At 35.1% G+C, this 14,492-nt stretch overlaps 2 protein-coding genes across 2 annotated transcripts; one reads left to right on the forward strand and one right to left on the reverse strand.

Annotated features, from left to right (window-relative positions):
- Positions 1–2,376: 2,376 nt before the first annotated feature.
- Positions 2,377–3,172, forward strand: LOC133333385 (ATP synthase subunit C lysine N-methyltransferase). The gene is made up of 3 exons (XM_061541701.1): positions 2,377–2,656; positions 2,750–2,931; positions 3,002–3,172. The coding sequence occupies exons 1-3, from the start codon at positions 2,377–2,379 to the stop codon at positions 3,170–3,172; spliced, it is 633 nt and encodes a 210-aa protein (XP_061397685.1).
- Positions 3,173–3,719: 547 nt separating this feature from the next.
- LOC133333378 (protein O-GlcNAcase) lies at positions 3,720–7,435 on the reverse strand. Its single transcript, XM_061541693.1, has 8 exons — positions 7,272–7,435; positions 7,100–7,209; positions 6,376–7,035; positions 6,196–6,313; positions 6,043–6,128; positions 5,251–5,975; positions 4,634–5,189; positions 3,720–4,570 (listed from the first exon to the last, which is right to left on the reverse strand). The coding sequence occupies exons 1-8, from the start codon at positions 7,418–7,420 to the stop codon at positions 3,729–3,731; spliced, it is 3,246 nt and encodes a 1,081-aa protein (XP_061397677.1). The 5' UTR covers positions 7,421–7,435; the 3' UTR covers positions 3,720–3,728.
- Between the last annotated feature and the right edge of the window lie 7,057 nt (positions 7,436–14,492).

Here is a 14,492-nt window from a genome sequence, read left to right on the forward strand (position 1 = left end):
TATGAACTATTTTAGATAGTGCATCGAGTTGCGTTGGGGACTTTAAAGAACAATATAATATTAAAGCAGTATTGACTATTTGACAATATCCGTTGTTAAATTATTCGCATATTTGACACTCAGCTACCATATATGTGTATCAGAGAACAGATTTACACATTCTCACAATAGGGGGACGGGAGAAAATGTTGTTATGAATTGGGAAGAAAGAATAAACGCCAAAGAATACGATATATGTTTCATTGTAAAAATCTTATTTTTTCTTATAATTATAACAAGTATAAAATGTGTCAGTTGGTGTTTTCGGTGGAGATATACCCTCAGTCTATTTTATAATTTCCTGTTTATAAAGTATATATGTTTTCATCAAAGAGTTGACCATCTGTGAAGAGGTACCAAGAGACGTTGCTTTATATACTCTATCTTCGGATTTGATCTATAATATGTAAAAATATTAGAGTAACTTCGGGTAATGTGGACCACCATTTTCTTTTTTTGATATTGTGGGCGTAACAACGGTAAAAAATAAAAACAAATTGTTTTCACAGCATGGTTGTTGGCTAATTATATTCCAGGTCAAAAATTATATATATTTGTCCATAAAAATGTTATTGCATTATATTTCAAAAAACTCTAAACTGCATATAAAAATAACTTGGCGGGTAATGTGGACCAGTATGTGTGGGTAATGAGGATCAGTAAGTTAAAGGTAGGTTGTGGATTAATTGTGATAAATTTCAATTTATTGCACTCTTGGGTAACAATGAATGCAAAAATATATGGGTCCATGTTTTGGAATTGCCCCCATTTAAGGGTACCACCCCATTTGCGGTATTTTGAAGGTCCTTGCTTCTTTATCCAACCGAGGCACCTATAATTTCGGATATCGAGTTTTCAGAGGATTGAATACCTCCTCGCAGATTAAATGCGCCCTTGTTTCGAACTCGTCCTCATGAAAATGTCCCACTTTTTTATAGTGGTCCACATTGCCCGACATTGAATATTTTTATTTAAAAAAATTTATCGGCTTCAAAAATGAATAAAAATTTAAAAATAACCGAAAGTAATTACAGATAAACGTGTATTTTTGTTAAAGAAAACAAGAAAACCACATAACCTCTTTATATTCGAGAAAAACAAAATGTTCGACTATTTTACAAAATCGTTCGACTATTGCGCTAAAAAATTTTCAAATCACACTTTTGCAATCAGAGCTACATTTTCACCTACTAAATTTTCAACATTGCAATTATTTATTAAAAACCAAGTTTGATGTTTGTTTTCACTAATTAGGAAAACATTTTTCAAGGCGGCATTGGCATATTTCAAGAATTTTCTTAGATATGGGGGGTGGTCCACATTTGACGCATGGTCCACATTACCAGAAGTTACTCTACGATGCGTAAATTTTGGATAAAATCGCACACTTCATTCGCTTATCAGATTTATAAAAATTGAAAAATTTTACCCTTTGTGTGGGAGGTACGTACTACAAGGAATTGGTATCGGTCAATTCCTTGTCCCATCTTCCAACAATATGCAGACTTGGTAAAAATAAAAGATTGTACAATGTTTTGTTAAAATCGGAGCAAATTGTATGAATCCTGTATATTGTTGGAAGATGGGACTTATCTGCACATTCTTCCCCCATGAAATGGTAAACATTTAGATATTTTTGTAGTCCAATAACAATCGTATGGAATGTCTTATTTGATACCAAATACACATATAGTAATATATTTTTGAAACTTAAATAAAGTTCGAAGATGTGATTTTATTTAAATATCTGCTGTAGGTCCAAAGTTATAGGGAAAACAAATGAGGGATACATTTTGAATAATACTTTTTTGTAATCTACCCCTTCAATAGATGACACTGAAGCAAGTGTTTGGCAGTGCTGCCAAATTTAGAGAAAATGATCGGTTTTTTTTTACTTCATAGTAGTTGTCAAGTAGGCTGGTGGAATACATTTATCATGTATTAATTTACCACGACAAGTCATCAGCATTTTATTCTTCATAACATTGATGCAGAACAAATTTTAAGCCTCTGCATGTAAACGCAAAGTTAGACGTTCATTTTACGAAATCCGGAATCCAAAGCCTTAACAGCTGATTTTCACTTCTTTCGTGTATTTTTCTATACAAAGCACAATGGGCTGTTGACCGTTATGCATCGCACTCATTCGTAAACAATAGGTCTCTTGACCATTTTGCTTTAAGCTCTTTTTTATCAGCCACCCTCCTTGCCAACGCTATTCATATCATATGGAACGGTTTTCAATTCGATCGGTTCAGGGCCACCACAACCAACGTCTGGTCTTTTCTTTCTTTCCCGGTCGGTTCCAATGTGATTTGGATATATTCTCTCTCAGAAATGTCAGCCTTAAGTATGGATGCCTTGGAATTGAACAGCCAGCCTTCTCGGCCTAAATCAATGTCCAAATCGGCCAAATTTTTAATTTTTGCCACGGGCGGAGTTGGTGTTGGTTTGTCCGTTGTCTGTGCTTCATTTGTTGCGCCCGCTTTCCGAAGAATCTGCCTGCCCTATGTTCCGGCTACTCCAGAACAAGTGTCAAATGTTCTAAAATTCCTACCAGCTAAAGGTCCCAAACGTTTGCTGGACATTGGCTCCGGCGACGGAAGAATAGTAATCGGTAGGTGTTGGTTATGTTTACATAACATGGATGTGGGAATTGTCTGCCAAAATTACATTACATAGAGCCTCCTAATATTTCGTCCAATCATAGCCACTGCCAAACACGGTATTCAATCAGATGGTGTAGAACTTAACCCATGGCTCGTATGGTGGTCTCGTTTAGCAGCACTACGTGAAGGTGTAAATTCCAAAACCAAGTTCTATCGCAGAGATTTGTGGAAGTTTAGTTTGAAGCCATATGACTATGTGGTTATTTTTGGAGTTGAACAAATGGTAAGTCAACAGAAGACACCAAAAGATCACCGACTAATCGAATCGTCTGCATTTTCCGTATCATGAACAGATGAAAGATTTAGAGCACAAATTGATAGCCGAAGTACCTTCCTCCAAAGTGATAGCCTGCCGTTTTCCATTGCCAACATTAGAACCATTAAAGGTCATAGAGGATGGTGTCAATTCCGTGTGGTTCTATGATCTAAGCAAAAGCAAACCGAGCAACCACCCTAGTCAATAAAGTTAGTTAAATTATTTCTTTTTTGCTTTTTAATATGTATTTAGTTTACTTTTTTTGAAAAAATAAAAACATTGTGATTTAAATGCATTTCTTGACGGCTGACAAAAGAAGGAAACATTGCAAAATTGTCTGTTGTATAGTTGTTGTTGTATCTTATATAAATGTATATAGTATAGAGGGTGCCTAATAAGGACACCGATATCTAAAAAACGATATAAATACTAGCATTAAAATTGAAAATTACGCTTTTCCGAACAGCGTAAATGTTGTTGGTTCGTTCGCTTGTTTCTGAATCAATTGTAAAAAATCTGAAAACTTATACACAGCTAAAGTAAAAAATTGTGGGCGGGCTGGCGTGATTTGTAAATATCTATAAAGGAATTTCGTGTTCACCTGTCGGTACGCATCTCTACAAACAATTGGCGGAGGCTGATTTGTTTTAGTGCGATTTGTGTATTACCAAATGATACAGATTTTTAGAATAAAAGAGATTCCGCATTGAGCACAATGCTCACTTCTTCAACAAGAACCCATTACTGGTTGAACATTTGCGGTGCTAGAAACGACGTCCAAAGTAAATGTAATCTGGCCCATCGCGATAAATTTCCGCAAAACCAAGTCGTGCATAGTATTGCAACAATTCCATGCCAGCCTCCTTAGCCGACAATCGTATGTGGACCCCAAGGCAACCATTGGCCCTTAATGTTGCCAAAAGAACGGTAATTAGTCGCTTGGCAACACCGTAGTCTGGGTTTAGGCACGATTCCAATACAGCAGACGTCATTACGGCCGGATAAGAACTACTGACTTCAGGTGGACACTGCGGTTCATAGCCATGGAACTCCTTAATCATTGAGCGCAGAGTTGCCCCGGCTTTTTGAGATGTAGGTGTCACTATGTCAAACATTTCCAATTCCTCCGAGCTCTCTGGATATTTCTCTTTCATTTCGGGTATCCAGCAGATTTGAACATTACGGGCAAACGCATGGAAATCCAGTGCCGCAGCCGCATATCCTACAACTTTGTTTGTGCAATCAGTTGCCACAATACAAAATTCAGGATGTAAGGTGACAAATGGTCCAATAATACTGTCCGCAATTAGATCCGTAAACTTCGAATTCAAATGTAATGGTATATCTTTCTCCTCGGCGGATGTTGGGATGGATAATGTCAGAAAACCTTGGGTACAGACCATATTAACGGCAGCTTCATCCATTACGCTATAGGGGCGCATTGTGTAATAATCTGTGGTTGGCAGTTCAGGCAATTTGTAGACAAATAAGTCGTTGCCCTGATCGATAGGCATTAATCTTTGTAAATCAGCAATTAGGCCGCCGCGGAACACCCATGGCTCTTGATCGCCCGACATAAAAGCTTCCTTCCAGCCTTTGCTGAACCCTAAGATATAAAATATAAAAACAAATCAGAAAGGAATTGTGGGTATTGGGAGTGCACTCTCACATGTATAACTTCCTTGGGTGTATGCGTAGACGTTGGTCGGAAAATGGCCCAAGCTAAGCCACTTTACAAAAGCATCCAAAAGGGACAACGCCCCAGCAATGTCCCAGACGTAAGAAAACAAGTCATGACATATTTCCTTATTTTCGCACAGAGCAACTTTCTGTAAAAGTTCGTACACCGATTTGCATAATTTTGAAAAATATTCGGCCTTCTGTAACCACTCGGCCACTTCAGGTTTTGTGGAGCCGTCAGCGACAGGAGTAGTTTTCGCTGATTTTGCCTCCAACAAGACGTGGGCATTCGCCTTAAGCCAATTGAATTCATTGAGTAATTTGAAGCCACGACATCCATGTTCGAATGGTAAATAGAACAAATCGCAAAGGAAATACAAATCTTCTGCATTAATTTTAGAGGCTTCAATAGGCACCCTATAAATAGACGAAAAGTCATTAGCTGGGCACACAATGCATTCCAAACAAACTACATACTTTTCCACTTCTGTCATCTCGGCTATAGATATAGGGGATGACTCAACGCTCTCAACTTGCATAGTATTCTGAAAAGTTATAGCACATTAGGGATAGCTGATGATTTAAAGAGAAAATAAAATAACATACATTGATATTATCGCTATTTGAACTTGTTTCGGCCATAATAACGTCCTCGTTGACATTTACCGCCCCAGCTTTGCCGTTCTCATCTTTTGCGGAGATTTGCGAGGTTAAACTACTGCTGCATTCCATTGGTTCATTGCCAGCACTGACTGGGCTTAGGTTGTTGTCATCGGTCATTGCGTCAATTGAGAGACCTGAACTGTCAGCATCTCCGGGTTTCTCTTCTATTGCGACATCCTCTTCCAATTTGTTATCGTCTTTTAAAGTCTCCGGGACCTCGGGTAAAAATTCCTTATCGCTAGTAGTGGAAGTATCCGGTTTAACCGGCACTTCCTCAGCCTTTGTAGCCGGTGCAATCTCATCCACATCACGCATGTCATCACTATCGCTGTTTACCTCTTTCGATACCATTATTGGTACTGACACTATGGAGATAGGTATCTTCTTGGGTAACTCGATATTTGATGCTACACATGTTGGAATAGGATTGATGATGTCTTCGTTGGTTACTACCTTCGTAGGTGACACCAACGAATTCATCACCGCATTGGAAATAGGATTCACGGAGGATGAATTTACGGTACTGCACACATCAGCCAAGGCTTGTAGTTGCGTTGTATTCACTTGGGGGACATTGGGTGTTTTAGCATTGGTGGATGTCGTAGTTGTTGTCGTTAAGCTCATACACGTATTGATGGAGGGTATAATAGGTATGATGGGCATTACAACTATCAGGAAGGAAAACAAAATTTCTCATTAAACTCAAAGAGAATTTTATTTTATGTTAATACATACGGGTCACTTGAGGTTGTGGTTTTGTAATTGGTCCCCATGCCTCTTTTTCAACGAAGAATTCTGGTAGCCACTCGGATATGGCATTTCTGAAACATAAAACAACAGTATTAGTGTTACTATTCATTGGAGTGCCATTCATATACAAATAACTACTTCAATGCCATTCGGGGATGATAGATATTCTTCGACAAACAGCAATCCACTGGCAAATCATCTGAACCATTCTCATCATCGTTTTCAGTCTCCAGCCTAATGTCAGCCGATATGGAACCTATAACGGATTTTTTATGAGCTCTATATGGTGAATACATGACCTATCAAAGCAATACTTACTATTCACTCGGGAATCGAGTACACAACGCGACCAATAGGCTAGCGTGTGAATAGCCACAGTGTTGGCATGGAACTCACAATTCGGATTGGTCATAACACCTCTTAAATGTGGTATAATTTCCGGCGAGCGACCTGAATAGGGACCCAAGAAAACCCTCTTCTGGTCGTAGTCGTTGGCATGTAAATTATCCCAAATAACTGGAGGACGTCGCAGTACTTCCGTTATCTCTTGCAGTGATTCTACAGAAATTATTTTCGATATGACTTTGTCGCCAGTCCACATGATATCTATGTCATGATTTAGTTTTGAACCCAATGTATTCAAGTACTCAGAATCATGTACGGTAGGTACAGCACGTGAACTGCAATATTGGGTAGGGCAGAAAAGAAAGCGCGGGTTGCCCAGGTGAGTGTAGATTTCATTGGTCACCGAGACTTGAGCGTTGGCAAACGTTTGAAAAACCTCTTTATCTCCCTTGGACAGTTCAGATTCAATGTCGTCGAAAAGAAGTGCAAAGGCTTCACAACCAAATTGAGAGACTTGATCCAATTTACGTTTTAAGGTCTGCAACTCTTTTTGACTGCTGTACGTCATGTCCAAACCGGGAGATAAAGCATAATAAAACGTAATACCGTGCTCCTTGGCGGCCGATATTAAACCTAGTTTGTAAAGAATGAGAAATGATCAAATCTACAACGAAGATACAAAAATGCATTAATATACCAGCTAAGTGATCTGCTTCTTCGACCGTGTAAAGTTCACGCCAGTATGCACGATGCTTATAGTCATCCTTTGGAGCGTATACATACGAATCCATACCCCATTTTTTAAGTCTACGCAAATAAGAAAAGGTTGATTTAGTTCAAAGTGAATATGTCAATTACGGGGTACTTACTTCCTAAATAAGTCTTTTCTTTGTTCCGTAGTCCATGGTCGGCCGTAAAATCCCTCTATAACACCGCATATAAAATTTGGTTTCTTTTGTTCCTTGTTGGTGGCATCCACTGATGCACAGTCTTCCGAGTTTCTTGTTGTGTTTATCATTTGTCGGCTTCTATTTCAAAATTGCATACACAAGGTGCAAAGTCTAGTTTTTCGTGATAAAAAATAAAAAAAAATCTACTAATTTTCAATTTTCAAGGAGTTGGAATTAAAAAGATATTAATTTGTCGTAAAAACATGGTTGAGAACTGTCATACGAAACTGCGCCTTTCTTCATTGCCGGTCTTTTATACATGACTGGCAATAATTATGAACATAAGTTGTTTAAGTTGTTGGTAAATAGAGAACAATATACATGCCTACTACAGAAAAAAATCCTATTGATGGATACTTATGCACTCACACCTTTTCGCATAAACATTGGAATATTGTCCACACAACACACATATATTTTCTTTATCTCTGATATTGGAAAGGTCAGTTTCAAATCGAAATTCTTGCAAATTTATACACCCATCCGGAAAAATAAACATCCAACTCCCATTTCGGATTTTTTCTTAGCTTACTTTGTTTGTGTTTCCTTTCTATGCTCACACGTTATTTTTACGCCTTATCGCCGAAAATGTGCGAAACAAGGAAGCTGAAATATTTACCTAACAACCCACAATTAATTCCGCTGAAATTCTTTTGACTTTTGTTGTGTTTAGTTATTTTTCTAAAGCCGAAAACTATTTTGCGCGAAATAACCAAAAGAACCAAATAATAAAATACTATGGTTGGTTGGTTTATTTCCAAACCAATTACCAATTACCGTTCCTTTTAATTACAATGCCGCTTCTTAAAGTTTTGACGACGTTGCGGAATTGGACGAAATAGCTTTAAGACGTAACAGATAAAACCAGAATCAAAACAAACAAAATTGAACCTAAAAAAACGTTCCAACTGCTAACGCAGGGGATAAGACAAAATGACAGATAAAGAAGAACTGTTTACGAATGAGGTGGGAAAAAATACCCAAAGATAGGAATATGTAAGTCGACTTTTGATCATGGTGAAAATTGTAAAGTCGACCTTCGATTTTCTTTGGTATAGTACGTTTACATTGCACGGGATTTAGTAAAACCAGTGGGTTTTAATTGCTATTTCGATTACATATTTGTCAAATAAATCCTCATACAAATTGAGAAAAATTGAGGTGAATAACAAAAATGAAACTATGTAGGTAGTGGCTTCTTCTGTTACAACTTCACCTAAATTCCAACGAGGCGTACAAAAATATTCTACTCCCCAAAAATATTCAGGGCACAGCTACCAACTGATTACAATTTTTTCTCAAGGTGGCTTGTTCAATCAAATCAAAATACATATTTTGTGTATGTGTGCGTAATGTTTTGAATACTATGTCAAATAAATTCAAAATAAATTGAAATATATTCAAGTTTAATTGAAATGAAAATGATATTTTTCACACGTTCGTCTGGAAGTAATTACTTTGTTATGGATGAAACAAACATTTTATGGTATTCCCTACTGAATTTTGGAAGATAATCATAACCTTTCATTAATTTTTCTCGTTTTTAGTTTTGTGTTGAAAAAATGTCAAATAAACACAAACACACACGGAATTAATGTGTTCATTTGTTTTATTTTTGGCAGAAGAGGCCACACGTGCATAGTTGCTTTTTTGTTATTCACCTCAAGCTGCCGTACCTTGTATTATTGTACCATGATTCAAAGTCGATGTGTTTTCATAAAAACCGTTATTTATAGGAAAATTGCATGCAAATAATTTTCTATTTTCAAACTTAATCTCATATATATATCTAAGTGTTATATAAGCGGTGTACCACTAGCATTTTTGAATGACACTCTTGCCCAAATTTTGCTTGTTTGATAGTGTGGCCTCACATGTTTGTCATTCATCAGGCAACCACAAAAATATTTATGGTTGCTGGACCGTCAGTAATCGATAAAAAAGTTAACAGTCAAAAATGATAGTTGGTCTGTTCCAGTACTTTTTTAATAGTAACAGCCTGTTATTGTAAAATTCCAAACAAACGAATTCGAGTGAATTACGACCAAACCTTTATTTATGTTTAAAAATGTTTTCTGATTCAAACAAAAATAAATGACATATTTTTCAAAACCAAGGAGTTTGGTCGTAAGTCACTCGAAATCGTTCGTTTGGAATTTTACAAAAACAGGCTGTAAATCTAGTAAAAGGGAAACATTTCAAAATTGCTCTCAGAGTACAAAATAATTTGAAAAGTTCGGGAACGCAAATCTAGTAATTATGCCAAAATTAGATGACAATACTTCAAAATCAATATAACAGCCAATCAGAAGTACGCATTCCTGTGGGTCGATTCACTATCAAATTTAAACAATTCTCAAATCTATAAAATATTATACAAAATAAACAATGTTTCCACAACAGTTTTTAACAACAATTGTTAAAAAAGTTTTCAAAGAGAACGCCATTTTGTTTTGTGCTCTCTTAAATTTGAGTCAATGTTTTACCAGTTTTGGGGGTTGAGGAACGGTTTTCGAGTAAAAAGTTGCATAACATGTAAAATGAGTAGATTCTTTTAGGTTCTGGAACGGAACTAGTGTGTACACCGCTTTATGCCATGTACAGACGAGCGTCGTTCGCTCTCTCATTCGTTGTTCGACCCCTAATTATGAAGTAAAGGGCTAAACAGAATGTTCGCGTTGAGCGTTTTTTGTTATCGCGTTAACGCACGCAAAAGTTAAAATATTGTTACGAATATAAATTTAGATTTAAGTTACTTTAGATGAATTCCGTTAATTTAAGAATTTGAATTGTAACGTAAATTTCTACTACGCAGTTTATTTGAATAACTTCACAACAACAACTACTGTATAGATTTTTTACATCCTTCCATTTCCTCTTTCATTGTCTATTTTTTTGTTGACGTACAATTCTTGTTAAACGTCATCATTGATGATCGCTTAATTCCTCTTTCTTTGTTACCCCCTCACCTGTATATGTGTTGTTGTTATTGTTTACTCAATGTAAGTTTGTATGTGTTGTTATTGTTTACTCAATGTAAGTTTGTATGTATGTTAGTGTTATCGTTTCCTTGTGGTTGTTGTATTTTCGATAACACAAAACGCAACGGATGGCTCAGTTCCCCATACACAATTTTCTGAGCGAACACCGACTTTTGTACGTTGTTCAATTCGAATCACTCTCTGAATAACCAAGAATTTTGTCCCATCCCTAATATTTGAGAATATTTATCGAACATAAATTAATTTTGACAGTTTGAAAATATTTATGAAATTTTCAAACTTTTTCAGTAAAATTGAAAATGATGAATGAAAAGTAACAAATTGTCTAGTTTTTATATATACAGAAGGAAGTAAATTTTGTAATCTACATAATGCAATATGCATTTCTTTCCTCTTTGTTCTAATTAGCGTACAAAACGAGAAATAAATGTGGGGAAACCCAAACAAAAATTCTCCAATTTTTAACCCTTTCAGTGTCAAAAAATGTTTTTGTCGAAATAAAAATCTAAAATTTTTTACTTAAAATCATATGAAGGCACCAATTTTTAATATGATAACCAAAAATTTGCACATTTGAATATATCGACAAAAACACTGAAAGGGAAAATATAAAAATTTTTTCATAGCAACAATATTTTCGGAAAAATGGAAAACATGAATTAAAAGTAAATAGATATAGGTTCATACTATAGTCAGGAGAAAGAGAATTATTTTTTCTATTTAGATCCATATGTGATTCACGCAAATATGTTAACATTTTGGTGTAAAACAAGAAACAAAAAGTTTGAAATAAAAAACTCTAATGACATGAATTAAGAATAGTGTTGTGTGAACGGGTTAATTCATGTACGTAATTCTGAGAGCGAACTACGTTGTTCAAATGTCCGTCAGAACATGGCATTAGATTTGTGTCGATGTCATCATCGATTCCCGTATGTTTAAATTGTTATCGAATTTCTCACATCTCAATTGTTTGCTTGTTCGGTGTGTTTGCAGTGGTTTTTGTTGTGCCGGTGTTTACAAAATATTCGACTTTCATATCCAATGCAACCGTTCATTGTGATACGCAACTATCGGGAAGATGACGAACTCAAATGCCAGGAGTTGATACAGAACTACATCATGTCCTTCGCCAAGAAATCCTTCTACTGCTTCTGTTTCAGAGAGGTAATATGCGGGTCAAAATGTGCCCACATCTTTCCTGTGAATGTTGAACGTGTTTTATCTTTACATCAAATACAGTGCACCTTGTTCTGTGTGCTTTAATGAGATATGTGACCTTCGTAATTCGTTACAGATAACATTGCAGTTCATTGTGATTACCTGGGCAGTGTTGTTTATATTCTTTGGAGTGCCCTTAGTATTTTGTGCTCTAACCATTCCGGGCTGCATTTTCTTTTTATTCTCAGGGACATATTTCTCATTCTATGCGAAAGCGGTTGAGTTGATGCGGGTAAGTGGAACAGCTCTTTCCTAAATTATATAAATAATGTACGTAACATGTTTCCAGACAAAACCCAACCAATCTCTGGTAGCAGAGTGTTATGAACCGTTTATATTTCGCATGAAGCCGTCGGAATGTACCTATCAGATATTTTTGGATGATGCCCCCTATGAACCATCGTTCAAAAATAAATTTCGAAAAAAGGTTTGCTTTATATTAGATATTGGATGTATACAGGAATAAGCATTTGTCTCAATTTTAGATTATAGCCTGTATTAGTGTAAAGAATCACAATAGTGTTTATAATGCCGCTTGGATTTACCGATTTGCTGTTGCACCGGGATATCCGATTCAAAAGGTTGCCGAACCAATGATAAATTTAGTAACAAAAAATTGTGTGCAACTGGGTTATACCAGTTTGGAATGTACCATGTCAGAGTGGCAAGAAGAAGGACGAGATTTTTTTGATAATTTAGGGTGGGATATTTTTCTCTAAAATTATTATAAACAAAATTTATATTGGTTTTCCATTTCAGATTCATAACGAGGCAAATCTACCATAAACAAATAATAGGATCATCACTGACCGTAATGAAAACGCAATTAACGTACGACTTGACAAAGGATTCTTTGCAGAAACAAAACTGAACTTCCTCGAACATCACACCATTCATTACGAATTTATTGAATCTCTTGTTTTATTTATTAAGATGTACACACATATACAATGCATTCCTTCAGATGCTGTTCTTTTGAGATAAAAATGACAAATTATAATGTATTTTAAATACAAATATTTTCGTATATGCAATATAACACATATTCTCTAATAAATACACACACAATAACCCGTTACGCTTTTCATCTCACCTAAAATTATTGGAAGCGAAACTATATACGAAGCGCATTTCGTCTATAAGTATACAAAAATGTGTTACCCTTAATGAACAATTTTTAAAAAATCTATTCACCACCCAATCTCACATGTACGAATGGGTTTATCTGGAGGACAGAAATTCACTACATCTCAAGATATGAATTGAGTGCGGGCCTTAAAAAAATGATTTGTGTAGTATTCAGTATTTATAAATGGAAAACTAATCAGTAACATTTTCTTTAAGTGAAAACAATACAAATGATTATGTTTGTAATATTTACTCAGCTCCTCATTTTGAGAAAATACGAGAGATTCTTATTTCTCGAATAAAAACAAAAAGTATAATGTTTTACTGGGCAACATTTAGCACTGTTTTGCAAATATGTATTTTATTTATTTCATGAAAAAAAAAAAACGGTAGGTTTATAATTGGTACAATAACAAGATATAGGCTTACTTGACGAAATTAACGAAAACTGTAGTCTGGTGTAATGTCTTATGTCATATTTACATATAAACCTATTCTACAGGTTGTTTATATGAGACATTTTATTAAACAAGGAAAATATTGCAAAAAATGAATGGAATGTCAAGTTTTTTTCACAATATGGGATTCCAAATATAATTGTAATAATATTTCTTCCCCAAACATTAAAAGATTTTACTCTCGAATGCTGTAATGTTAAGTTTTAATTATAGTACGTTTACATTTAACCGGATTTCGTTAAACCAGTGGGTTCAATTGTCAATTCCTTTGCATATATGTCAAATAAATCCTCATGAAGTAGGTTAACCCGGTAAAAACTTCTAATGTATATGCCGTTTTACATCTGATTTTGAATCATTTTAATTTTTTGTCCTTTTCAAGACGTTAAATACACATATTAAAATCTAGTTTTTTTGACCAACAGGGACACACAAAAGAAAAAATTGTAACCAGGAGGTACCATTAACCTACCTCTTGTTATTGTGCCATGAGTTTATAAAAAATGTACTAGATGTAAATATAACTCGAAGGGTACGTAGACGATTTTAATACAATTACAATATGTTCCTGAAAAAGTATATTCAGGTACATTTACACCAAACGTGTTTTACAACATCGTTAATCGTCATTTCCATTGTACTTATGTCAAATAAAATATTTCCGTAAAACAATTTGGGGTATAAATGTACATTTAAACATATAACCTAATTATGGTATTTTTACACGATATGTATTTTACATATGTGCTGTCACTTTATTTACACATGGAAATCGAACTCGTCATGTGAAACATACGGAAATTTCAATGTATCAAAACGATATGCAATTACATATGTATTTTTTCCGAATAGGACGCGCTATATTTTCGTATGTGAATTTCAGCTGTTTGAACGAAACACATTGTTGGAAGAAAATATTTCAATTGCAAGTCAAAGAAAAGGATGAAAAGGCAACAATTACAAATTATTATTTCGTTTGTAGGTGTTTAATAAAAAATGATGTTAATTTAAGAAAAAATAAAAGTGTTTTTTTGTTTATATGTAAAATACATATGTCAATTTGAACACTAAAAATAAAAGTTTTGTGTACGCTGCTAATTTTGACACACATAAGGAATTACATATGGATGAAATAAGTGACAGCACATATGTAAAATACATATCGTGCAAAAACACCATTAGTAAACATTTACACCGAACTTAACGGAAATTTATATACAAAAGAAATGCCAAATTAAATGACGATTTATGATAAAACATGTCCGGTGTGAATAAGACCTTAACTGCATCTGCTTTGAACGCCCCAGATATTTTTCCACAATTTTTTCATA

The sequence above is a fragment of the Musca vetustissima genome, unplaced genomic scaffold (genome assembly GCF_032173495.1).
Source record: "Musca vetustissima isolate MV318-11 ecotype Yass unplaced genomic scaffold, APGP_CSIRO_Mvet_v1 utg6724, whole genome shotgun sequence".
Lineage (NCBI taxonomy): Eukaryota > Metazoa > Arthropoda > Insecta > Diptera > Muscidae > Musca > Musca vetustissima.

Excerpts from the sequence above, each read along its gene's own strand:
- LOC133333385 (XM_061541701.1), top strand. The coding sequence starts at position 2,377 with ATGTCAGCCTTAAGTATGGATGCCTTGGAATTGAACAGCCAGCCTTCT. Across the intron at positions 2,657-2,749 it reads CGACGGAAGAATAGTAATCG|CCACTGCCAAACACGGTATT; the intron begins GTAGGTGTTGGT and ends GTCCAATCATAG. Across the intron at positions 2,932-3,001 it reads TTTTTGGAGTTGAACAAATG|ATGAAAGATTTAGAGCACAA; the intron begins GTAAGTCAACAG and ends TATCATGAACAG.
- LOC133333378 (XM_061541693.1), bottom strand. The coding sequence starts at position 7,420 with ATGATAAACACAACAAGAAACTCGGAAGACTGTGCATCAGTGGATGCC. Across the intron at positions 5,190-5,250 it reads CAAATAGCGATAATATCAAT|AATACTATGCAAGTTGAGAG; the intron begins GTATGTTATTTT and ends ATAACTTTTCAG. Across the intron at positions 4,571-4,633 it reads CACCCAAGGAAGTTATACAT|GGTTCAGCAAAGGCTGGAAG; the intron begins GTGAGAGTGCAC and ends TTTATATCTTAG.